The sequence below is a fragment of the Diachasma alloeum genome, unplaced genomic scaffold, assembly GCF_001412515.2.
Source record: "Diachasma alloeum isolate Michigan unplaced genomic scaffold, Dall2.0 Dall_scaffold_00197, whole genome shotgun sequence".
NCBI lineage: Eukaryota > Metazoa > Arthropoda > Insecta > Hymenoptera > Braconidae > Diachasma > Diachasma alloeum.
The window spans coordinates 1,312,587-1,337,928 of NW_021680362.1; the positions used below are offsets into that span (position 1 = coordinate 1,312,587).

The following is a 25,342-nucleotide window of genomic DNA, read 5'->3' on the forward strand; positions in this document are numbered from 1 at the left end:
CACTTGATTGAAAAATTAATAAATTTACCATTCCAATAGCCACTCGATTCCTCCATTATTCTCTCTACTATTCCAACACAGCTCACCCTCATCAATTCTCTTTTTTTCAATAGAGAAATGAGAGAGACCTTTTCTTCTATAAATGAGTGTACGCGACGTGTACACAGTGAGCCTTCCTCTTGAAACGAAAAATGAAAGAAAAAAATGATGGAGTAGACTGAGAACGACCCTGAATTAAGCAGCCACGTTATTTTACTATTTCTCTCGTAGTGGAAATGCAGAGAGGCATCTAGGATGTTTGATTGTAGTGGTGAAGGGGGATGATGCTAGAGGGTTGAAAAGGGGCGGAAAGGGGTGAGATGGAATGAGAGGAAAGGACGTAGTGGAGTCAGTACGGAGTTGGGGGTTGAGGTCGGTCGATACCGAGCGTCGCGGCGCACTCTCCCTCTCTCCCTCTCGTCCCTCTCTCGCCACTGCCTTCACCGAAAGCCCTACGACCTGTAACGTGGAAAATGTGTACAGAAAGAGGGAGGGAGAATAGATGAAAACGGAAAGTGTATGCCAGTGAGAAAGGGATTGTGGAAATGAGAGAAAAAGAGGAAAAATTTTAGCGGGAGAGAGGACGTTGCCATAGGAACGCACAAAGATCCCTCCAGGTATGTCTTGCTGGGCGATCTTTAGTGGGGTTGAAGATGCTAGGGGGGCTCAGGTGGGCTATAGTTATGGCGTTGGTGAAACGTGCAACTGGTGCATAACAAGGGGGCCAAATGGGCATTGTTGTTTCTGAGGGAGGAATTAGATGAGGAATTATGTTATTGCGGGAGGTTTGGTGGGAACATTCTCGAAGGGAAATCCTGGGGGAATTTGTCGACAGACGGTTTTGATGGAGAATTTTTCGGCGGCTGTGGGAGATTGCCTCGATTGATCCATGTAAATCTGGTCTTTTTAAAATTATTTTATGAATAAAATAGGTTTATCATTTTTGGAACATCTTAGAGAGGAGGTTCAGAATAATTCATGGAAGTACAGGGGTTTTCGCAATTATCTCCGATACTATATTCGAAGGTCTATTAGAATTTAAACATGATGTTTAGTTATCTTTTAATTCATATCAAATGAAAAATCCGCTAAATGTGAGCGAGTGCTTGCTTAATCCGAATAAAGATTGTAGTTGTTAGACACCTGGAAAAATGATTTATTTGAATCAAATAGAGTTTATTTAAATAGTACCAAATAAAATTTTCTTATATTAAGAAAATCATTCATTTCAAATAAATAAATTATTTGGTTAATATAATTAAATCCTTTTTCTTGAAATGAGTGAAAAATGTCAAATAAAGTTTTTTATTTGATTAAAAACCATTTTTCTGCATGAAATGAAAAAATTGTTCAGACAGCGAAAAGAAAAAATATATTCACATTCAATAATATTGTATTAGATGCTGATAGAGGATTTTTTAGAATGTAGTAATGATTTATTTCATACAATGGAAACATTCTCATTAGAAAAAATTAGAGCTCATTGATTTAAAAAAAAAAATATTGTTGAAATGACCAGAAAAAGTTTAAATAAATAGTTTCAAAACGCCTCATTTTTCTGGGTTTAGAATCAATGAAAAACATGAACTTCAATTTTTGACAAAAAATATCTCTTCATAAAATTTTCTCAATCAACTCCTTCCGAAGATATTTGCAAAATAATCTGTAAAATTTATTCATTCTCCACTTCATCATTCACCCACACTGATAGAACGGATTAGTTATTGTTAACGAATGGATTTTGGTTGGAGGTTAGGGTCTATTCGGTCCCACCAAATGTTCATTCGTTAATAGTTAACGAATGTATATTTGAGGAGCCTTGTTTGACTTGACTTTCGCCATTCAAGTGAACCATTCGTTAACTATTAACGAATATTCATTTGGTCATATTCAACTCTACCATTCGTTAATAGTTAACGAATTTCGTTTGGAATAAATGAATCATTCTATCAGTGTATTAAATTGTATCACCATTGCAAAACGCCCAACAGACTTTCGTAATTAAACTTAAGCCCCGAGGAATATGATTTTTCCCCTTCTAATACCTAATTGAATATTGCCTACACGATGTCATCGCTTATAAACTTGATTACCTAATTAATCAGAAGCATTTTTATCCTTCAAGTGTGAGCTCTACACATACGTAGGACTCTAGGTCCTGGTGAACTGAGGATAAACCCACGCAAAAACAAGTTTCCCCGAGGTTCATTGATATCTCTTGTAGTTTCCCTGCCTACGCAGACTTCCTCAGGTACTCCATACTTCTTTATTATTTATTTGTTTTCACTTGCTGTTTATAGAATTGTGTACTGAGAAGGCGTTCTGCATTCAGATTTTATCGTTTTATTATTTGTTGTATTCTGCAATGAGAAGGGCCACGGGAGGACTAAATCGTTGGGCAGGGAGGCTGTTTTGAGGGACATTACAATCATTTTGAATTCACCAAGACATTTTCTGAACAAATACGAAGGTTAAAACTAAAGATATCAGCAATGAAATAGTGGAAGGTAGCAGCAGGGATGTGAGATGACGTCACGTTTTAAAATCTGTGACGGCTATGTGAAGTCAATTTTATTCACGTCATAATTACAGTCATATATTCCCTGCTATTCGGAACCCACTAAATATAAACTGGTCAGTAGAAATTTTTCTGCCATTAACCCTACTATATTGGTTATCCTATGAGGGAAACCCCGCCGCGCGTCGTTTTTCTTCAATTACAATTGACTGGTTGACCGGACAAATTAAAAAAAAATTGATTTGTCAATTGAAGTGTCTAAAAAATTATAATAGTTTTTGGAACAACATATTTTCCAAAATTTCTAAAGAAAACAAATTATTTCGGACAGATGAATTATTTTTTTTCCACGTTAAGGATGTATTACACCCTTTTCGCCAAGATTCACGTTTTTTGAATTTTTCTGGTAAATTGTTGATCGCATTGACGTGATAAAATATACCGTTTTTGCGTTTTATCATTACTCAATGACTCACGGAGTTTCATGATCGTGCAATCATTTTCCTGCGTTTTTTCTAAAACTTTTCGGAAATTGACCATACTTTAGAAAAAATGCAGGAAAATGATTGCACTATCATGAAACTTCGTGAGTCAGTCAATGATGATAAAACGCACAAACGGTATATTATTTTGCGGCAATCCGATCAATAATTTGCCAGAAAAATGAAAAAAAAGTGAATTTTGGCCGAAAGGGTGTAGTACATCCTTAAAAGAAAATGCCCATGACGCGACGTTGCATGAGACTCGCTAAACGCGCCCGGAAAGTGTAGAGTAAATTCGGCAACGCCAAAACCGAAATAGCACGGCGGGGAGTCCCCGCGGAGGTGACCAAGTCACAGAGTCACATTTGGTGACCAGGCTAGGATTAATTTTTGTCATATTTCTATCCAACCCTATGCATGCGGCGGTGGATTCTACACTGTATCGCATTCGCACCTCTATAGAACATAAGAGCGGCGTAGGAAACCACAGGAAACACATGCCGGTACTGGCGGTTACTCGATTAGCAACCTCCCGCTCGCCGGAGTTTCCCACTGAAAAATTTGGTTCCACTTGGGATCGAACTCGCAACCTTTCGCACACTAGACTCGGCCGCCGACATCGGTGTCATATTTCGTGATGATTCATATTTTTGACAACTCATTGTTGAATCATATAGGGGAGCGTCGGGCAAAATGGGACGTGTTGAGATCTTTTCCAATTGTATCTTCACTTATAAATGAAAATATTGACAATTACAAACGATCACGGAATGTCCCATTTAGCCCGACTCTCCCCTAGCTTTATTTCACAGAATTGTTTTAATGAGGTTATGCGTTAAAAAACGAATCGACATGGAGAGTGTCGGAGAGACATTGATATAAACATAAACAATGACGTCGGAGGGCAAAAGAACTGAGCGTTCTTTGTTATTAGGTCATGATATTCATTTGATCTTTGTAGAGTACAACCGTTTCTTTCTCGTACCATATTAATGAAGAAAGAACAGTAAAAGTCTATTTCTCATTTAGATTTGAATCCATTGTTTATATGTAATAACTGCTCAGGATGCACCCGTAGCATACATAAGAGAATTTGACTATAAAAGAAATAATCGTATAATTTAAGATGATCCAGAGAAGTAAATAGGATCCATGTAAGCGGTTGGAAGCTAATTTTAAAAGTCAAAAAGTCAGCTATCCCCACTAGCACGAATATACATTCACAATAATAATACTTAGACCCACAACTTCATCGCAAGTCAAAAAGCAAAATTGTTTGCATGTGTTTGACAATCCACTCAATGCCTCTTCATCATGAAACCATGAGGCTATCTCCGAATACCAAGTTCATGTCAGTGACATGTGATGTCCCTTTTTTGCATTTCTCCGTTGCATTAGATGCAAATTGTTTCAAAGATAAACGTCTCTCTGATAATAACGTTGAATGTTATTGATGTTTTCTCTCTATTTTTTAAATGTTTTCAAGTACAAGATTTTTATGCAAACCGAAAACCTCTAACTCATTTTTGAGCCAAATTCTCATGACAAATATAACTCTCACCGCAAGCGTTTTGCCCCCAGATTTCTAGCATTCCATTATTTCGTATGTTTTTTGCTCCAAAGAGGACAAATTAAAACACTGGACAAGAGAGGAAGTTTCGAATAAAAGTATCATCCACATAGGGGAGCAGATGGGCCTTATCCATGCACGCATCTTCTGTCCTCTACTCTTTGATGCCGCCCGCACATTCCATCGGGATGACTGCAGTGTCCTCTTGACTCTCTCCTCCATGTTGCTTTCTGTTCCTCTGTTTCCCCCTTTTTTTACAAAGTACTTTTGTCTCCTTTATTTCTGCTGAAAGATACTGGGGAGTGTGTTTGCACGAGTGCAGATACACTGTCGCACGCCCCACTGGCGTCTGCGACCGACCTCAGGGACTTATAAGGCCAACAAGAGACACCAGAGTGTCCAACATGGCAAGCAGACAAGCCAGCAGGTTCTCGATGGGAGACACCATAAAATTCCTGTTGTTGAAAAAAAGGTCTTGACTTCATCGCTTCTGTAAGTGTTTTGCGCTTTGTTGGTTTTGTAATGATGGGTTTGTATCCTGGGGAAGAAGGTAACTGTACAGCTTCCAGAAATATAAGTTCTCCGAACCGGTTGAACGGTCATTGGGAGCAAACAATTCGGTGTTGTTGAATTAATTTTTCTTTGGATTGAAATCAATGAAATGATGAACGGAGAGACGTGAATAGGGACTTCTATCATGATTAGGATTCATCCTTTGATGATGGGAAGGAGTGTTCAGCTGGCAAACAGAAGATCATGAGTTCGAATCCTGCTACTGATCATTGCTGGTTTTGATGAATGCAGAAAGATGCTCTAGAATTGTCTAGGAAAATGTAATTGTGTTCATGATGAAGGCGATGAACAGTAATCAACGAACTCAAGAATAATCTCTCCGATGGAGAAATTTGTAAGTGTCCAGCTTCCAGAAATATACTGAATTGGAAGTCAGTGGTGATTATTTGAAGTAAATAATTCGATCGCATCTAACTAATTTTCTCTTTCGATTAAAACCGATGGAAATGTAATGAACAAACATGAAACGTGTCATCATTTAGATTTTATCAATAAAAAGTCATTTGACCCAACACCAATCTATATAATTCAGTAGCGGATTGGTAAAACGGTTTAAGTCGACTTATCTCCCAGTTGAGTTTTTGAGGAATATTTCCGAATCTAAGGAAGGGGAATGAAAGGGAGGGCGGCATTTTCATGATTACATTTGTTGTAGCTCTCAATCGGCTCTACAAAAAAAGTTATAATATAAGTTTTGCTATCACCCTTAGATTCCGAGATATTCATTGAAAACTGGTCAATAGTCAAAATTGACTTGTACCGTTTTACCACTTCGCTACTGAATTATGTCAAATAAAATATTGGTCCAGTGGTGACATTCGACAGTTCATTGGGAAGCGCATTGAGCGATAAATTATTAATTCCAATACCCCTTCTGATATTCTTCTACCCATCTCATCATATCGAAATCACTTTTAGTTCCCGTCTTCAGAATCAAGTACTCAAACAAGATTTCATCATTAAAGCTTTCATCATTTGGCCCTCACATTTTGAGGAATGTGAGGAAATACTTTGTGGGCCGTGTGATGTGAACTATTTTATGTTACGGACCGGAAAACCGCGAGCTAGCCGAGCGAAACGAAGTTAGAATCGCAGTTTATCGGGCCTAATAACAAAAAATATTTCGAAATGGAAATATTTTATTCCAGCATTGAGAATATGTGAACTCCTGAATCTGGAATACATATTCTCGATTTTGGAATACACATATTCCTGATTCACACACATATTCGTAATTCGGGAGTAAAATATTCCCGATTCGTATTTTTTATTCTGTGTTTAGAAAAACCTAACACAATTATTTTGACGATAAAACTTGATAGTTTAATCCTTTATTTTACATGTCCACATAAGTTGTCTTCTGATGGTACACTCGACAGTTCAATGGTAAGAGAATCAACTCGATGATCTAAACATCATGAGTTCTTTGCGATCGAAATAGTATTTTTCCGGCCTGTTGCGATGGGTTTTTTTACTCGTGTGGTTGGCCATTCCTCGCCTACGGCTCGGAGGCCAACGCCACACGAGTAAAAAAATCCCATCGCAACAGCCCAGGAACAATATTTTTCTCTAGTGATTTTCAAGTTTTCGAGTTTGGGAAGTATGTAATACCAATTCCCAGACGAGAAATCGTGAGAAGCAGTACAGAAAATAATTTTTTGTGTCACGGGACCTGAAAATTAATATACACACCTCGCCATGGAAAACATATCACCCTTCCCCAAGTACTTGCCATCCTTGCCTTTGGCTCGGAAGGCAATCTTGCACATGGAGGACGGTGATCTGTTTTCCAAGGCTCGGGCATGTAATGTACTAATTTCTCATCGAAATAACTAGTAAAGGCCTCCAACAAAAAAGTAAAATTCATAAGTTTCCCGATTGGCCATCAGAACTCTTCCCCCTTCAAATTTCCGCTGAGAGATCCCAGTCAATCTCCACCAACAGTCGGGTCAGCTGACTCCTTCCCTTACATTATTCCCTCTATTTATTTTCCAACAGAACAACACGTACCGGCATATGGGTCCGACTAGGCACTGGGGGTGCCCATTCAAATTGATGGGGTGTACGGGTTCGCTCCGCACGAATTAGTCCTTATATGCGCACACAAACTAGCCAATGAATGTTACCCCCATACCCGACCATCGATTCAATCCAAATTGATCTGCTGGGGTACACCGAATTGAGCTTCAAATTAAACTTGGACCAACTGTCACTGTTCTCCCATTTTTTTTTAAGGAAAATAAAAGTCATGTGGGATATCAATCATAAGGAAGATGTCGGGAGTGAATTCATGGGTGAGGATGAGTATTTATAACGGTTTTGTGGTGGTAACACAATGATAGAACGTGGAACGTGTAAATGAAAGTCTTTGACTGGGGGGAAAACGGTGGGGATTTTTTTTCGAGAATAAAAGGATTCTTGAGGGACTCGTGAGGGCGTGGTCGGCCATTCTGGCACGTGGCTGTACTTCAATACGTATCATCAGCTGCTTCCTGCCTCACCTTTGCCAGTAATCTTTTATTTGACCCCCTCGGAGAGAAATGAGAAAAATCTAGTTGCTGTTTTTCCTTTTTGAAAGAACGAAATCAGAGGGAAAGGAAAGAAAAATCCGGAGAAAAATGGGAGACTATAATTTTGAACTCGATCCAATCATCCCGGGATTTGATGGGGGAGTTTTCTTTTTATGTGCAATGCGATTATTTAGCTCATCTATTTAAAGACACTCACCCTGTTCGATTGAACGTGCCAACTGCGTCTTTTTCCATGACGCTGGACTCCGTCCTCGGAGAGGGTGAGATCAGCTCGACTACCGCCAATACCGCTGTCGTACTGACCTACTAGCAGACGCAGTCGATTTCCTGGACATATTCCCTGAAAAGTTGAACGACAGTTAATAAGTGAACTTGTTGAAGTAGTGAGTTGTAGTTACTCGTACAAATTTCCTTGTATGCACGGAGAGAAATTTTTGATAAAAACTAACCTACCGTTCTATAAAAGTGTATCATGACTCATCGTTTCCTCATTTCTATTCCGAAATTTAGTAAAAATTAATATATGATGATCAAATTTTATTCTCCGTTAGAGAGATTTTATCCTCAAGCATAATAAATTTTACCCTTCCAGTCCAATAATTTTTATGTAGATAACAACGAAAATTCAAGAACGGTTGGAAAATTTTCCCTACCGGTACACTAATTTTTTCCTCTACCGGCACGGTAATTTTTATTTTTATCAGGATAAAATTTCTCTAATGTAGAATAAAATTTGATCTTCATATATTAATTTTTACTAAATTTCGAGATAGAAATGAGGAAACGATGATTCATGATACACTTTTATAGAACGGTAGGATAATTTTTATCAAAAATTTATCTCCGTGTGGGGTGACGAAAAAATATGCAAGCAAAGTTAATTCAAGTGCGTCCACCCACTTTTTTAACTTTTATATTCTGACCCTCTTTTTTTAACCCTAACATTCTGACCTTCATTCCTTCACCTTTAAATTCAGGCCCTCAGTTTTTGACTCTAATATTCCGACCCTCATTTTTTAACCTCCACTTTTTGACCCTTATATTCTCATACTTAGTGTGTAACCCTTATATTACACTTGAGAGCGCTTGGCACAACCCGGGCTGATACGAAATAATCGAATTGAAACACCAATTCCCCATTCGAGTATAAGAATCAAGTATATTGTACACTCAATTCAAGTATGGCAGCCACGGAATATTATTTTTCCGTGAACTCTAATTTTTTCAGAATTTTTAAATGTCGAGAAACACTAAAACATAAAAAAACGAAAACGGGCGGCGCCGCGCTCATTGAACGAGTGATCGAGGGTTAAGGACCACCCTAATAACTAAAATACAATAAAGTTTTCATAAACAATCACAAAACATTTAAACAAATCGCTGCTTAAATAGAAAACTTTAAGCAATAAAAGCCAATTTAATGCGAATCTTTCTTGAAAAGAAAAACTATAGATTAAAAACTAATCGAATTAAGGAAATGGGGAAGATAGATTACCTGCCTGCCCCTGAGGGCGCATAGCCACCATCCCTCCAGACCCGAGGTATTTTGCTCTAAAACCGTTAGAACGTCACCCTTCCGAAATGCCAGCTCGTCGGGTGCCTCCGCTATGTTGTCGTAAAGGGCGCGCGCCTTTACGCATTTCTGAAAACACAAAGGGTAACAAATGGCTTAAGTAAATTTGTTCGGTCTGGTTCATTCACCTTTTTACTCCCTCAAACGTAAACGAAATAATTTCTGTGCTCGTCGTTTTGAGAGAAATATTATTGAGGCCTCCCGTTCTTGCCAATTAATGCTGCTCTTTAGGCTCAGGGGCGAGTAAAAGAGGCGACAGTGTGACAATGTGTGAGACAAGTGTTTGGGTCTCTGTTATGTTGCCAGAAGCACTCAAGTGAGTTCAATTGAATTGGCCGCGCACTCAGAAGAAGTTTATGTGACGTCATTTTTTGGAGCATGTGGTCTTGCTTTGAGATTGAATTACTTGAGAGATTGGTTGCAGAGAACATGTGTAGAGAACATTTTAGAGAAATATGAAACCATTTTTAGAAACAATTGCAGTGACGAATTGAATGAAACGAGAAGATTTCAGGGATTTAGTACAGCTTATTTTCACGATAGGTTTGGAACTAATGGCTTTAGCGAATGATTTTCAACGTTTGCTGGTCGTAAAATTTCGTAAGGTAAATGTACCTATGCTCGTCTCTGTCTCTACACTGAGAAAAAAAATTTCAAATATCTGAAACATATTTTCTTCAGACAAGTAAATTTTTTTCAATTGCTTAATTCTAAGAGAAAGGCCTCATGCTTTAAAATATTCTTGTACTCAAGTATTTTTTTTTTATCGTTATTTTACATCGCTTCTACGCGATTGAAGTAAGTTCATTTGCGACAAAATCATACTTGAGTACAATGTTGTCCGGTGGCTTGGCGCAGTGGGTAAGTTCGTTGCCTCACATGCGAACGGTTCCGAGTTCAAATCCCGAACCGGTCTTCGACCCGGTTAGAGTATACTGCGATGATGATCAAGACTTTAAATGGTTAGATCGCACCATTCTACCCGGCCGGGATTTGAACTCGGAACCTTTCGCATGTGAGGCAACGAACTTACCCACTGCGCCAAACCACCGGACAACATTGTACTCAAGTATGATTTTGTCGCAAATGAACTTACTTCAATCGCGTAGAAGAATCGTCAATCTTCTAGCATTATTTGATCCTGTAATTGGCCTGTGCTGTTGGATCTTTATGAAATAAAAATGAAAATGAAATATTCTGTTGCACCTCTTCCTGTCTCAGAAATTCATCGATTCCAGTTTGGTAACTCATGTACCAAACGAGGGTTAATGCTGTCTTTTTCAATGAAAATCTTCTCATTTCCAGCACTCGCGTAATTAAAAAATGCTTCGAAGCATGAGATTACACACCATAACGAGAACAATATATTATTAAAATTCCTGTCTGCTCTCCACTTAAACCCTTCTTACCCGAACTCTCCTCTCATCCACCGAATTTTCGACGTTTTAATTAAATTTTGAACGGTTAATATTGCACGTGGAAGATTTTCAAGGCGCTCCGAGAGTGCTTAATGCAATTAGGTGCCACTAATTGGCGATGACATGCACTCTCCGAGGATCTAATCAACATTTAATCACCCCCGAAAAATCCGAGAGATGAACTTCGAAGAGAAATACCGTTCTGGAAGTGGAGATTGGAGACGCAATTGCATTCGGATATTACGAATGAAGCTTTCCCGATTTCCCTCATTCTCTGCAGCTCGATAAAACCGAGTCGTTACATACATCAGAGAGTTTGATTAAAACTGTCGCAAATGGTATTGTGGGGCGGGATGAAAGCCGAATTGAAATGAAAAAAACCTGTCCTAAACCAATATTTTGAGTCACCGAGGGGGACCACCGTCGAGGTAATTTTTTTGGTATCTCATGTGATCCGTATAAAAACCATTTTGTATTCAAACGTTGGTATTATGACACCGGCTGGTTCCTTCACCTTGTGTGAGTCAGGGGGCATTATCCGATCTTACCAGCCGGCGCGATAAATTCACGCGCTCAACTCAAGAGGGAATGAAAGACTCCACACAGAATGGAAAAACGTAAATAAATACAAAGGAGGGTAAGTTGAACTTTGTTATCTGTAGGAAAAATTGGTTACGGAGAACAAGTTCAAAGGGATTTTGGCCCGGCAATCTGTATCTCTTGGATGAATGTGATGAATCAATTGGGTAATGAAGGGGAAAACGGGAGATAAGGTTTACTTTTGGGGTTCGAGATTTTTTTCTTCCTTTGTTCGTTGATAGAAAATTGAACGGTAATTCTTCTCTCCCACAATTCTGGCAGATGAAGGAAAATAGGTAGAGATGATGGAAGGGGAAAATGTGAGAAAAATTCATTGTGAGACATAATTGATATTTAATTATAGTTAATTGTAGTGATATTTAATATATATTTAATTATAGTTTGCATAAATTAAGGAGTACACGGAGAAAAAAGTTGAATGAAAAGTACTACAAAATTATGGCAAATTTTACTATACGAAAGGTAATCGTGGAGTGAAGTTGTAGTTCGATAAAAAATACCTCTTGCGGAGGATATCTTACTATTTGTTCGATTAAAAAAAAACAAATCTATGGATGCAAAAATTACTGTTTCCTGTACAGTAAAATTTCTCGATGTGAAGGTTATGGGAATGGACGAACGTGAAATTTTACGATACCGCGTTTGGTAAAAAAAATCATCTTCAACGGAAACACTCTGTTTCAATTCTCCTGCATCGCCAGTGGTCCTACTGCGCATTCCTGTCGCGCAGATGAGCCCACACACTACTTACACGCGCTTAGATTGTTAATGGTGGGGGAAGTCAACTTCTCCAACTGAAATCTTAGAGAAGCGAAATCATAGGGAGTATCCACTGCATGAGGTATTCGCGATTGTGAAATTCAGTGAGTGCAGAAATCTGAAATTCAGTGATTTTGTCAACAATGTTCAGCAAAATTATCACTAACTTCCAATGACATCATCATGAATTTTCAGAGTAATATCATTCATTTTCAGGAGTCCATCTCTAATTTGTAGGAATCTATCAGTAGATTTTAGAGATAAAAATCACCCATGAACAGTCATTCTAAATATTATCCAGTATCACCCATAATCGGTAATGGATTCCTACAAATCTCTATGAAAAGAAAGCCAGCCAAACTAAATGGTCCACATATTATTAAAGACTGAAGTCCTCATTTGAATCACAACAGGCCAACCTTATACATGACCCGTTTAAGTAACTTGATCCTGCTTTGACTGGGAACCAAAGTAGCCGAATTCAATACAGCAATAGTCATTTTGAAGCTTATTCAATGCTCTTGCAAATTCTACAATGCACGTCCCATTTTTCTCGTCTTCGTCGCATGGCCGAAGTACGATTAGGTGGAATCCCATGTACTTGAAAGCAAAGTGAGAGCAGAACATCCCAATTATTTCCCCTAAAAAGAAGAATAATAGTAATTTACGCAGGTTTCAACAGTATTAAGATCAGTTCACCATTCCACTCTGCATTGTACTTATCTCCAAAGCATCAAAACACCATAAAGGAGCCACTTCAAAAGACGACTCTGACGAGAGTTTACCACTAATCGTTTCGTCCCTTTGACCAACGAAATTCCAGTGATTAGTATCTTCAGATTGACGTGCGGAGGGTCTGAAAATTAGCCTGCCAGTGACTCGACGAAACACGAAATATACTCACACTATACAATCCATTCGTCAGCAAAAAAAAGGAATTTCCTCGTGGCTCAAACCACAGAGAATTCGCAATTTGTATTCTGCTTCAGTAGAACCATGTTCGGGCTCTTTCCTTTCGAAAGAGAATTATTCAGAAACCACAGAAATAATAGATCGGAATTTTCATCCATTCATAATGCAGAATCACATTCAACGATTTAGTGGAATAGACAAGTATTGACGATCTATGCTTTCTTTTTACTTCACAATCGAGAAAAAAACATACAATGACCTCCCTATTTTAAATCCCGTCCAGAAACGGATAGCGGGAGACGAATTCACTGCTATTGTTGGCTAGCGGGAGTTTAACTAAATAGTACTCAGATAATCTCTCATGTTTAATAACTTTCTGGGTAAGTCTCGGGATTTTGCGTTTCACTAAAGAGGGGAGTTTATGCAGCGTTACACGTCTGGTGAGGTCACAGGATATTGTTGGATAGGATTTTGAAATAGGAAGGAGGGGAACTAGGATAATTCTTGATATTAGTTTGAAGAAAAATCTACTGAAAAAATGGATAGTCCAGACCGGGATTTGAACCTTGAATGAAAGCCCTCAAGTATTCGTCAGTTTTTTCATATTCTAGATTTTCGAAATTTCAATTAATTGGAGATTCGGCGATTTAACACTAAATATCAATTTTTTCGTAGAAAATTCTAATAACTTGAGAAATTCTTGTCGTAATGCTGCTTCAAAATTTGGAATTTTCGGTGAAATCTAAAATTTTGTAATTTTTTCCCCCTCAATCCCATTCAATATTTATCTTCGGAAAATTACAAGTCAGCTGTCTATGAAATTTTTAGGACAAAGGCCGATTGATCATAAATCGAGTGAAATAATTAAGAGTCTCTCCCGTTTACCTGACGAGGATCAAACTTCGTCATGGTCATAGTTATTTTGGCATTTATTAATTAATTATTATCAATAATAGTAAACTAAGAATTGAGCGCTAAGTTAAACAGAACGCTTCTATTCTTATTAACTTCCGTTTAGAATTTTTCCAGATTGTAATCTTTGAAATCTGAGTTACATTCCAACTTTAAATCTACTAACAATGGGGTATTTCATGAGTAACTGTAGAAAAATCAATCATTTGTGTAAAATCTCAAATTTTACAGGGGTCTCATTTTGCCCCGGTCTCCCTTAATAAATTTACGTACGTTAGAGATTAGAAATTCAAAGTGCACTGTTAAAAATTTCCGTCTGAATTTTCCGTGTCAAATTCCCGAAATTTTTATCTCGTTCAAGTTCTACTGAAATTTCTGTAAATCTTGTCATTGAAAAATCAAATGTTTCATTGATTTTCTTGTCAAATGACATAGAAATCAATTAAATACTTGATTTTTCAGGTCAATTATTCTGTGAAAATTCAGAAAAATCAGGAAAATTCAGGGAAAAATTGAATATTCATGTAATTTTGTTTCGGAATATTCATGTTCCACGGAAAATTTAAATAAGTTGTGAAATTTCCATCTCACTTCCACTGAAAACTCATGAATTTCCGCGAATTCTAGTTAAAACTTGAAATTTCATGACCATTCTTTCCCTGAATTCCATTCAATGTCACTCTCATGAGATTTACCGTAGTATCTTCCATGAAATTTCAACAGATTTCTAACGGTATGTATTTATTCTGCTGTTCATCGATCGAAAGGATCGATCAATAAGCAGACTACGTTATTCGTTCGCTCATTGATCAAGTTCACCTTTATGATATCCCTCGACTAAGAAATGTTCCGACCTGAAAAAACAAATCCTGATTATGAATTCAACTACACGGAGAGAAATGTTCAGTAAAAATTACGGAACTCACAATTCGCTCACCGATTACGGAATCGACTCAGAAAATTTAAGTGATGGTATCGTAATTTTTCAGAGAAGATTCAGATAAAAATTGCGGAACGCTCTGGAAAAATTCCGTGACAGTTCCGTAAAATTTCCTACAACCACAATTCGCTCCGGAATTACGGAAAAGATACGTGATTTTTATTGAATATTTCTCTCCGTGTACTTTATGCGTCATGCGATCCCTAAATTTAATAATTAGAAATCAACAGATGCTGCAGTGCAGTCAGTACAGCCTCTACTTGAATTACTCTGAGGTCAATGGAATTTAGTCTGGCGAGAAATACAATGAAACAAAAAAAAGCCAGTGGTAAAAGGTGAAAGCGATATCGTTCTCCTTGCGACATTGTTTACCACCTATTGTCGTGTTCCAAGGAACAAACTGATTATACCGGTAAGTCAAGTTCCAAGTGTAGCTCATGGTAAGTAATTCAACGCTAATACAAATGTACACCACTTGAAAGATTGTAACAACACAACATTTAAATTCTATCTTATACAATTATCCGCTGACAGCCCGCATAGTTATCTAATTCCATTGTATTTGAGCATCCGAGGCCGGACAAAAAGAAAAATCTAAGGAGAGTAAAAGTCGCACGCGTGTCGAATTAGCTCTGCGGGTTGTAGCTTCCCTAGTTCCCATGGCTAATTGACTCGCTTCGTTACGTATTACAATGTAAAACGATGGGATGAATAAATAAATAAATTTGAATAAACCAGTGAATTCATTAAAAAATGCCCAAACGCTGGAGATTATTGCCTTATACTGAACATTTTGTCAATTGTGTGAATTGTTTATTTATTTATCATTATTTATTCATTGTTTTTTAATTATTAATTTATTTAGTTATTTATCAATGATTGTACTCATCTCCATGATGTTAATCAATATAAGAAAGGTCAAGGGATATCGCACTGAGAGAAAAATCTGAAGTTCGATTTACAATAAGAAAATAGTTGAGGCATTTTGGTGAACGATACGATTGTTTTTGTATGCGGCACATAACATTATAGTAACTTTACAAGCTTAATTTTTGCAAATCAAAATGCAGTTAAACTAACCGAAGTTTAAAAGTAACCACGACAAATCTATCGTGAGGAGAACTATAAAATAGTTGCAATGACTACATTCCATTGTAGTAATTACTTCTCCGGCCATAGTTACCGTAACCCATGAAAAATTGTTGAGGACTTTTTGACTATAATTCGATGGTGATGGAATATAGTCAGAAGAATTATATTTTTCTCTCAGTGCGGAGAAATAATTACGACGTTGATTAAATTGTCATAGTGCGACGTTTCGTTGAATTATTTTAGCTTCATCATGCTCTTGACGGCAATCTACACCTAGTCAAACTATTTCTATCAATATTCGGGTCTGAACACATAATGTGCAAACAATTAAACAAAACATATGAATAAAAAGTCAGTGTGCAGAAACATAGGATCAACCAAACGCAAGGAGACAGGGATTCATTATTATTTATTTATTTCTGCGATTGATACATGATATTATTTGGCACGAATATCCCTGAATACATGAGTACGGAGAATATGCCAATCTTCCAGAGAAAAAGAAAATAAGAATAGTTCATAGAGAGAAATGTTCAGTAGTAATACCACGAGACCTCCAAAATTATCGGATATTCCCGGATTGTTTTGTTGCGTAGCAACGAGAGGGAGAAGTTTTGCAGATTAAAATCCCGAGCGCGCAGCGCGAGGGATTTTTGTGCAAAACTTATCTCAATCGTTGATACGCAGGAAAACATGAGGGAAATGTCCGATTAATTTTGGAGGTCGAGTAGTATTCGACGGATTATTTTTGGTAATCGGATCTTCCCAAACCGACTCATTTTGACTTTCTTCCTGACTTTTGTCACTCCACAGGATAATATTTGACAGTTATTTGGTTAAAGAAACAATTGCAGAGCTAGAAGGTAATTATCAAAAGCTACAGGGAAATTATCAAAAGCTAGGGGGAAATAACCGCTGTAATCTTAATTGGGAAGTACTTCATGTTATTGAGGAATATCCAATAAAAATGACGTATTTTTTTCGTAATCGGTGAGAGAACTGTGAGTTCCGTAATTTTTAATGATTATTTTTAGTAATCGGATCTGGCCTTCCCTGGGCCAATCAGAGTTCAGTATTTACTCAGTTCAGTTTTCAGAGTTTTCAGAGTTCAGTTTTTTTACTTCCGAATGGAAGCATTGTATTCGTCAAAACCGAAATTGAATCACTGAATTCAATTGAAAAACATTTGTAGCACCAAAGAGATGAATAAATAAAAAAAAATAGAATTCAATTGAAAATACATCGTCATAGAAATTCCATTCCGAAGTAAATCGCTAATTTATTAGCAAAAATTAATTGACTATCTCATGATGAAAGTAATTTTCCACTTGTTTTGCGAAGATTTATCAAAAAAATTCGAAAAATCGCACGTACATGCGGATTTAAAGACGCACATTTCCTAAGAACATCATATCTTTACGTTTCATGACATTCTACATCATTTCCAGGCAAAATGAGATCATCAAAATCAACGATAACAAAGCTTCCATTCGGAAGCAAAAATACAGTGAAATCTATTAATTTAGGAAAATGAATAAACTTGAGTAGTTGAAATTCAGTTCAATATTCGAAAATGGAAGAATTCTGCCCCTAAACAAGTGTTCTGAAATTGAATATTAAGTGCCTCGCATGTCTTATTCCAAAAATATCCATTGGAATATGTTTCAACTTTTCTCTTGTCACATGTTTCATTGTTTCGTCCAAAAACCATGCCTGCTCTCCCCCCACTTGTTCCTCAAACTCAAAAGACTTCCAGAAGGCCAATCGGTCGTCTTTGAAACCCGAAACGTCTGGACTCCCCTGATCTGCATATGTATTTATTTCTCCTAATTCCCGTATTTCTTTCAGGCATCAATATTCTAGGAGACAATAGAAATTCGAACTGAGAGAAATTCCAAGGGGTTAAGCCTGGTGAACATGTGGTCGTTCTCACCGCAGGTTAGAGTACTCTACCTGTGTTCGCGGCGTAAGAATTTAACTCCCTACATTATTTCCTCTCCATACCCGGAAAAATGACGCATTTGGATCGAATAAATTTTTTTTAATTTTTTTGCTTATTTCAATAAAAATTTTGATGTTATATGAACTAAATAATTCATTCCAATTAAATCTACTCTTAGAATGAAACAAACGTTCTATTCGATCAAAATACAGAACTACTGCATATCAATTAATTAATTTTCTTCGCAGTTTCAAAAATAATTTCATTTATAACTAATAAACTTTTGATTTGGATCAAGGAAATATTTATTTATATTAATAAAAATTCATCATACGATATTTCAAATAAATTCCTTTCCTTCATTCAAATCAAGTTTACGCCATTCAAATGAATCATCTCTCTGAATGCAATTACTTTTCTCTTGAAGAATGAAAATTTGATAGCAACATTTCTTTCATTTTTATCTCACTATTAAAATACAGATTAACCTAAAAACAAGGGAGAAGAGTAAAATTTCAAATACGTTTCACACGACTGAAAGGAAACTTAGGAATTTGCCCCTTCATCAACACTTAATCAATAACTTATATATTTTTTCTATAAAAATGGTTTTAATCTTCAATGCTATGAAATAAACCAACATCCATCCTCTGAAGAATGTTGAGTGCCTCTAGATAACTGAGAGGCAAACCCCATAATATTCATCACTCAGCAATTACCCGATAAATCTAATTCTTCGACTCAAGAAATTGCAAAATTGCCTCAATTCCCTCGAATTCAACCTAAAAATTTCTGAAAAATGCAGCAAGATAGGAACAATCTCAATGCAATAATTCCCACCACCAGAGGACCAGTTTTCTACAAGACCTCAGACCGATAAACAGCCTTAAGTGGTCCACAAGCCGCCACCGTCGTGCCTACCATCTTGGCTCTACCTTCCAGGAAGGATATAACCTCGAGACAACCACCATCCGAGTCGCCGAGGAGTCATAAAACCTGCGTGGGATGAATGGACGTAGAAGTGAGGCAGAAATAACCAACACAGAGGAAACAAAACGGAGGAGAAAAAAAAATGGCCTGAACCTTGGAGGAGGGGATCGTAAAATTTGGCTTGCACACGTGAACACCAGCCGTTTAACTGCCAATATGTTCAGCTCGTCCCTCTGAGGCAAATAACAGGAGTATCTGGTCCGCATTTGCAGGGCACATTTTTATCCGTTTTTAAAATGAGGGAGGCTTGTGTAAGTACTGAGAGTTGAAGAGGATGCGGAAAATTTCCGCTTTGAAATATTCCTCGTAAATCGTTGAGTTCAGACATGACAGAAATATTTATTTCTAACTGGTCGTTGCCCCCCGGATGCACTTGATAATCCGGGAATTGCTGAGTCTAGCCAAATGCTTCAGTAAAGTGCAGGAATTCAATTTTTTTACTGACGTGGAAAAAAGAGGAAATGATGGGTAGAAAGTGGTAGAGTTTGTGCTGGGAATATCGTTCATTTCCGCGAGATTCAATTTTTTTGTCGGGACATTAGTGACGATGTGGGCTAATGGAAGTTTCACATTAGGAAGACCATTAAGATCAATCACCCTCGTATGCTTTTACGTTGAGTGGAAATATTTTAATCGCAAAAGTATGATCCTATTTTGACGACCTTCGACGACAGAGGTTCAATAATTTTGTCACGATTTCAAGTTCAATGGCACATTTTTTTGGACGCCATTCCTGGCACGTGTTGGGATGTGTATCCCACATTGGAATTTTTGCATTGATTCAGGACCACAAGTATTGGTCCGCAAGTTGAATAATCCGAGGGTAACTATATCTCCACTATAGTCCATACGCTGACAGCAAAAGGTATAAAATTGATGTGAACACTTGAATCTTACACATTTTATGATTTTCGATGTACTGTCAATAGTTACTAACAAAATTTGTTTTACACCGACATTTCGATAGATATAAAAAATACTTTAAGGGAACCAAATGGATTTGAATTTTCGGAAATTGGCCAATTTTTGCGAAAGATATAATAGTTTGCAACAACTGGGTACTAGTGACCACTTCAGTCCTCTGGTAACATTCCCACCCAATTGTTGCAAACTATTATATCTTTCTTAAAATTGACCAATTTCCAAAAATCTAAATTTATTTTATTCGTTAGATTTCAAGGAATATAATTTGCTTGAAGCATTTTTGAATATCTGTCAAAATGGCGTCGTAAAATGCATTTAAATAATTAAATTGTTAATAACTATTGACAGCATGACTGTATTGCATGCAAACTTACACATTTGGTTTCAGCTCATCAAAAAACTAAATATGTAAGTTTCACGTATTCACAAGAATTTCATACCTCTTGCTGTCAGCGTAGAGACTACTATTAGAGCCGTAGAGCCTTTATCCAAAATATTCATACACACCATTAGGAAAACCGGACTCACTTATCTCTTCTCCTTTTCCTGGGCAATCACAACCTAACGTTTCAAACGCACTCTCATTAAATACTCGGACACTGGCAACACTCATCATCATTCAACCACTTGCTTAACTCAATTTCGCAAGGAGTACAAGTTCATCTATAGCTTACGCTTCATTTTCACGCAGTCTCACATTAGAGACCGTCGCATTTTGTACATTATACGTAAAGGAAAACAAAAATAAAACAAAATTATCGCTGAAACTTGAAAGTTAAACTTCGGATTGCTATTACCGACATGTCCACCTCAACGAATTACTGAAGCTCTGATTACTGGTATGTAATGAATATATTTATTCGGTACATCCCTCGCACTGATAGAAAAGGGGGAACGATTTAGTTGCCGTTATCGAGACTTCTTAGCCATAACCACGATTTGTTAATATTGAATTTCCGGTTTACATAATACGAAGCAAAAAATAATCTTACATTTTTTTCTCTATGTTTATACTTTGGTATGACAAACATTTTGATGGGCGAAAATTCTGAGTAGTGTGAGCTATGATGTTCATGCTTTGGTTTTTACATCTAAATAGAGTTGAATGAATAGGACCTATTGATTGCACGTCACCAGAGATCCAGGACGTAATATTCCTTTGTCATTTATTTACTTCGTCCGAGGAATTGATTAAGAGTGGGTTTGTCTTCCGATCGTATTAAATAAAGTCAAAGTAATAAAGTTTCTTATGCATAGTTATGTAATGGTTATCTAGTAATGGTTATATTAAGTAATGGTTATTTAAATTATTCCATTTCCAATGGTTAACGATTAACAAATATCTCCCTAATAGTTAAGAAACCTCGCCAACAGCAACTCAATCCTTCTATCAGTGGATCATTCAGAAATGTCTCATTTCCATAAATTCTGATTGCATTAACAAACTTTCATCATTTCAATACCACCAAGAAAATTGGATTTGCGGTCCTGTAGCATTGGGAAGTGCAGAGAAAAGAGCAAGAAACTTATAACAATTTCACTAACATCAAATTACCTTAGATGTAGTAATCCTAACTGTAAATTCAATTCTACAAAGAGCAATAGTCCGTATAAAAATTACTCTTCCTCTCGATTCAGTTTACTATATTAGAGACAGTCCCATTTTGGGCATTCTTGTGTACAAAGGAACAGTCAAATAGAAACTGAACTAGCGCTTGAGGATTTGTTCCTCTCCATCAATTATTCAAGCCCTAATCACTGGGATTTGACGACTTCCATACATCCCTTATAGTTAAAAAAAGAATGATGTGCGTAAATTATAATTGTATTTCCAAATTTTCATCGGTAGTATAACACTAAGAAAATCTGATCTCAGATCCCGTAGCATTGAGAAGTGTAGAGAAGCGAATACGAAACTCCAAACAATTTTAATAACATCACATTACCTCAGGTGTAGTAATCCTAATTGTCTAATGTTTAACTTGAAAAGTTTACTCAACTCCAGTATGCAAACATGAGTCAGGAAACGTTTCAAACTTCCGCCCAAGAATCCCAACGATTTGTGAATGATAAATAATCTTTACCAGGAAAAGACGAGTTACTTCGTCATCTTCACAAGTTTCTCATCTCGTGCGTCACTGATTCCTCAAGCACCGCTGAGTTTATCAGGTTAACACTTGAGAAGTCATTCATGCCTTTTTTTCAGGAACAAGGCGACAGTGTAATGTGAAACTACGGTAGCTGCCGCGATCGACCGGGACATGAAAACCACAATTTTTGTTGATGTCCAGACTACTTCATTTCCACGGAAGAGAAATTTCATCAGCCTCCGGGGGTACAAAAGCTGGCAGGAGTGAATGTTGAAAATGGGTGGGGCGATGGGATGTCCCTGGAGGGGATGAAGGAGACGGATAAAAATTTGCATAAATTCGATGCATCCTTGGAGGACCATCTGTTCACCAGGTTTGTCTATTTTCTCGGACTTCCTCAAATACCAGGCAATTTGTGGATTTAATGGTGCGTTTACATTTGAGGAAAGATACGACAAAAAAAATTCTGTTGTTTTTCCACACTGACAGAAAAAACAAACTAATATTATAAAGATACAGGCAGATACAAAATTATAAAATTCCCTTCACATCCTTCAGGGAACTCCACAAAAATGAGTCCTTTATTATCACAGAGCAAAAGATAGAAACAGTTGGAGCTGGTAAAGGTAATGAGTACTTCCAAAGATACTATAAAAAATGTGGAAAATCATGGTTCTATAAACGGAACCTTTGAAGAACGATAATTATGTGGATTAATCGTGCGGGAGCCAATCATTATAACCTGGTCAGCTCACTTACCAGGAGTAATGTTGTTCCATACCGTCAATGTGAATGTTCTAAGAAGAACTTGAATCACGTACAGTAATATTGTCCTCTATATACTGAGGAAGGACAGCAGTTATGGAATAAACTCAAAGAGAAAAAAATATTCTCACCCTTTGACATAAAAGTCTTTTTCAGAGTCTTGAAGGCCGTTGACTCATTTTTGAGATAAATCCATGTAGATACTTGACAATGAGTACTTCCAGTGAGTACTTTCAAAAATAGTTTAAAAAATGTCGAAAACCATGGTTCTACAAACAGAAATTTCCAAGAAAGATAATTATGCGGATTAATCGTGCGAGGGCCAATCATTATAACCTGTTAAGTTCACTTACTAGGAGTAATGTTGTTCCGTCTAGTCCATGTGAATGCGAATGTCCTAAGAAGAACTTGAATCATGTACAGTGGTATTGTCCTCTATATACTGAGGAAGGGCTGCAGTTTTGCAATAAACTCAAAGAGAAAGAAATATTCCCACCCTTTGACATAGAAGTCTCTCAGAGTCTTGAAGGCCGTTGACTAATTTTCGAGACAAATCAATGTAGATACTGGAGAATGAGTACTTCCAGTGAGTACTTTCAAAAATACTATTAAACATGATGAAAACCATGGTTCTATAAACAGAAACTTCCAAGAATGATAATTACGAGGGTTTATCGTGTGAGGGCGCATCGTTATAGCCTGACAAGCTCTCTTACCAGAGTTAATGTTGTTGCGTCCCCTGAATATGAATGTGGATGTTCTGAGGAGAACTTGAATCATATACAGTGATATTGTCTATATATATACTGTATATACTGTCACTATATACTGAGGAAAGATTGCAGTTGTGCAATAAATTCAAAGAGGAAAAAATGACCCCACCCTTTGACATAAAAGTCTTGCGTAGAGGAAATTTTTGGTAATTTTCAACTAACGATTTTGTTGGCCCAAACAAGACTTGTTTGAGAACTTGTTCGTTTCTCTCAGTGTACTGCAAATGCAATGGAGATTTCTTCCTGCATGAATGCTATATTAATTTAATACAGAAGTTTCTGATTCATGATTCACAGGGTCGAAAATTCTACTCTTTTCCGTTATTTTCTCATCTTGTGATATAAAAAAATGATTTCTTGAGTCAAAAAATTCTCACTTTATCAAGTAGTGCTCATATTCAAGTCAAGAATACTTCACGGAATTCATATCGTTCCTGGTTTATTCTACGGAATTCTTGTCCCAATAAGAGATGATACATTCGGGAGAATAATTTAATTTTATGATATTAACTCGTTTTTCTCTTTATCTTCAAGTGTAAAACGCCAGAACGTTTGAGTTGTTCTATTTACGAAATGTTTTCGTCCCGTCACTTTAATATTTTTTGATGGAACGATAGGAAGCGAAAGAGTGAATTTAAATGACAAAAGAAGAAATATAGAGATTCAATTTTCATCTCGAAAGAATGTTCATTCATAACTTCTAGTTGAATTTATTTTTATCCCCTTCATTGAGTCACAAATGCGGATCTGTGCGTGGGTGACGTGGTTGCCACTACCACACATCATCAGGTCCAAGTAGTGACGTATCATCCATTGCATGATGACGATGCTACCACCTAAACACGTACGACGCCTCACTCAGCGTTCAGTCGCATGAAATCCCATTAATGTTAGCGTCGAGGGGGTCTCGAGGTGTCAGCCCCAATCGTTGTATACTGGACACGCACGAGTTTATAATCCAGTGTAGGTAACTTGATTATTCACGCATGGACAAGCCTTTAGTGATACAAACAATGGGGGACAGAGTGAGGAATCTGATAAAACCACTCAATTCGTGGATTAATTCAAGCAAAAAAATCAATTGCGCATTGCACAATAGTGTTTAACATCACCGAACACTTAAATCTCTCAAGTTAATTCATATGTCGATGATGTAATGAATTAGCTCAATCAAATATTCATACAGAAGAAAGTCCGAGAAAAAGGAGTGACGACGGTCGACTGGGGTTGAACTCAGAACCTTCAGATTATCGGGCCAATGTTTGATCCACTTGAGTTACTAAGAGTCACCGTATTTAGTATGAAATTTGTAATTCTCATATATTGCGGTGATTACCTCTGTAGTTTAGGGATTATAATTTTTTAACATGAACTTTTCAAGTCCAATATGCGTTCTACATCACATTGTCGGTCTCATGTATAGTGACTTAATATGTGTAAAAGTACTGGTACTAGGTGAAGAAGTTGTAAAATATCTTCAATTTGACATAATAAATGTCATTATTACTTAAATTTAAATTTGAAATTATCAAAATTAATGAAGGTAGGTACACTGAGAAAAAAAATTTCTAATATCTGAAACATATTTTCTTGAGAGAAGTAAATTTTTTTCAATGGCTTAGATCTCAGAATGTATGCACTTCACGGAACTCGAATAAATTTTCATTCATCAATATCGTTCCGAGTTACGTCATGAATATTTTACATATTGCAATATTGAAAGTGCATAACGAAAAAATCATGAAAACAATAAAGACTAGAAGATTGACGATTCTTCTACACGATTGAAGTAAGTTCATTTGCGACAAAATCATACTTGAGTACAAGAATATTTTAAAGCATGAGGCCTTTCTCGGGTCATGTGAGTTGAGATGCCTAAGAGAATTAAGCAATTCAAGAAAATTTACTTGTCTCAAGAAAATATGTTTCAGATATTAGA

At 36.9% G+C, this 25,342-nt stretch overlaps 1 protein-coding gene across 1 annotated transcript in view; it reads right to left on the reverse strand.

Moving 5' to 3' along the window:
• The window catches only part of LOC107048806 (breast cancer anti-estrogen resistance protein 1), a 53,131-nt gene that overhangs the window by 9,080 nt on the left and 18,709 nt on the right, over positions 1 to 25,342 (reverse strand). Inside the window, exons 2-3 of the mRNA XM_015272223.1 lie at positions 9,209 to 9,355; positions 7,910 to 8,053 (exon numbers count right to left, since the gene is read on the reverse strand). Of these exons, the coding sequence (XP_015127709.1) occupies positions 7,910 to 8,053; positions 9,209 to 9,355 (291 nt within the window). The remainder of the gene's footprint in view (positions 1 to 7,909; positions 8,054 to 9,208; positions 9,356 to 25,342) is intronic.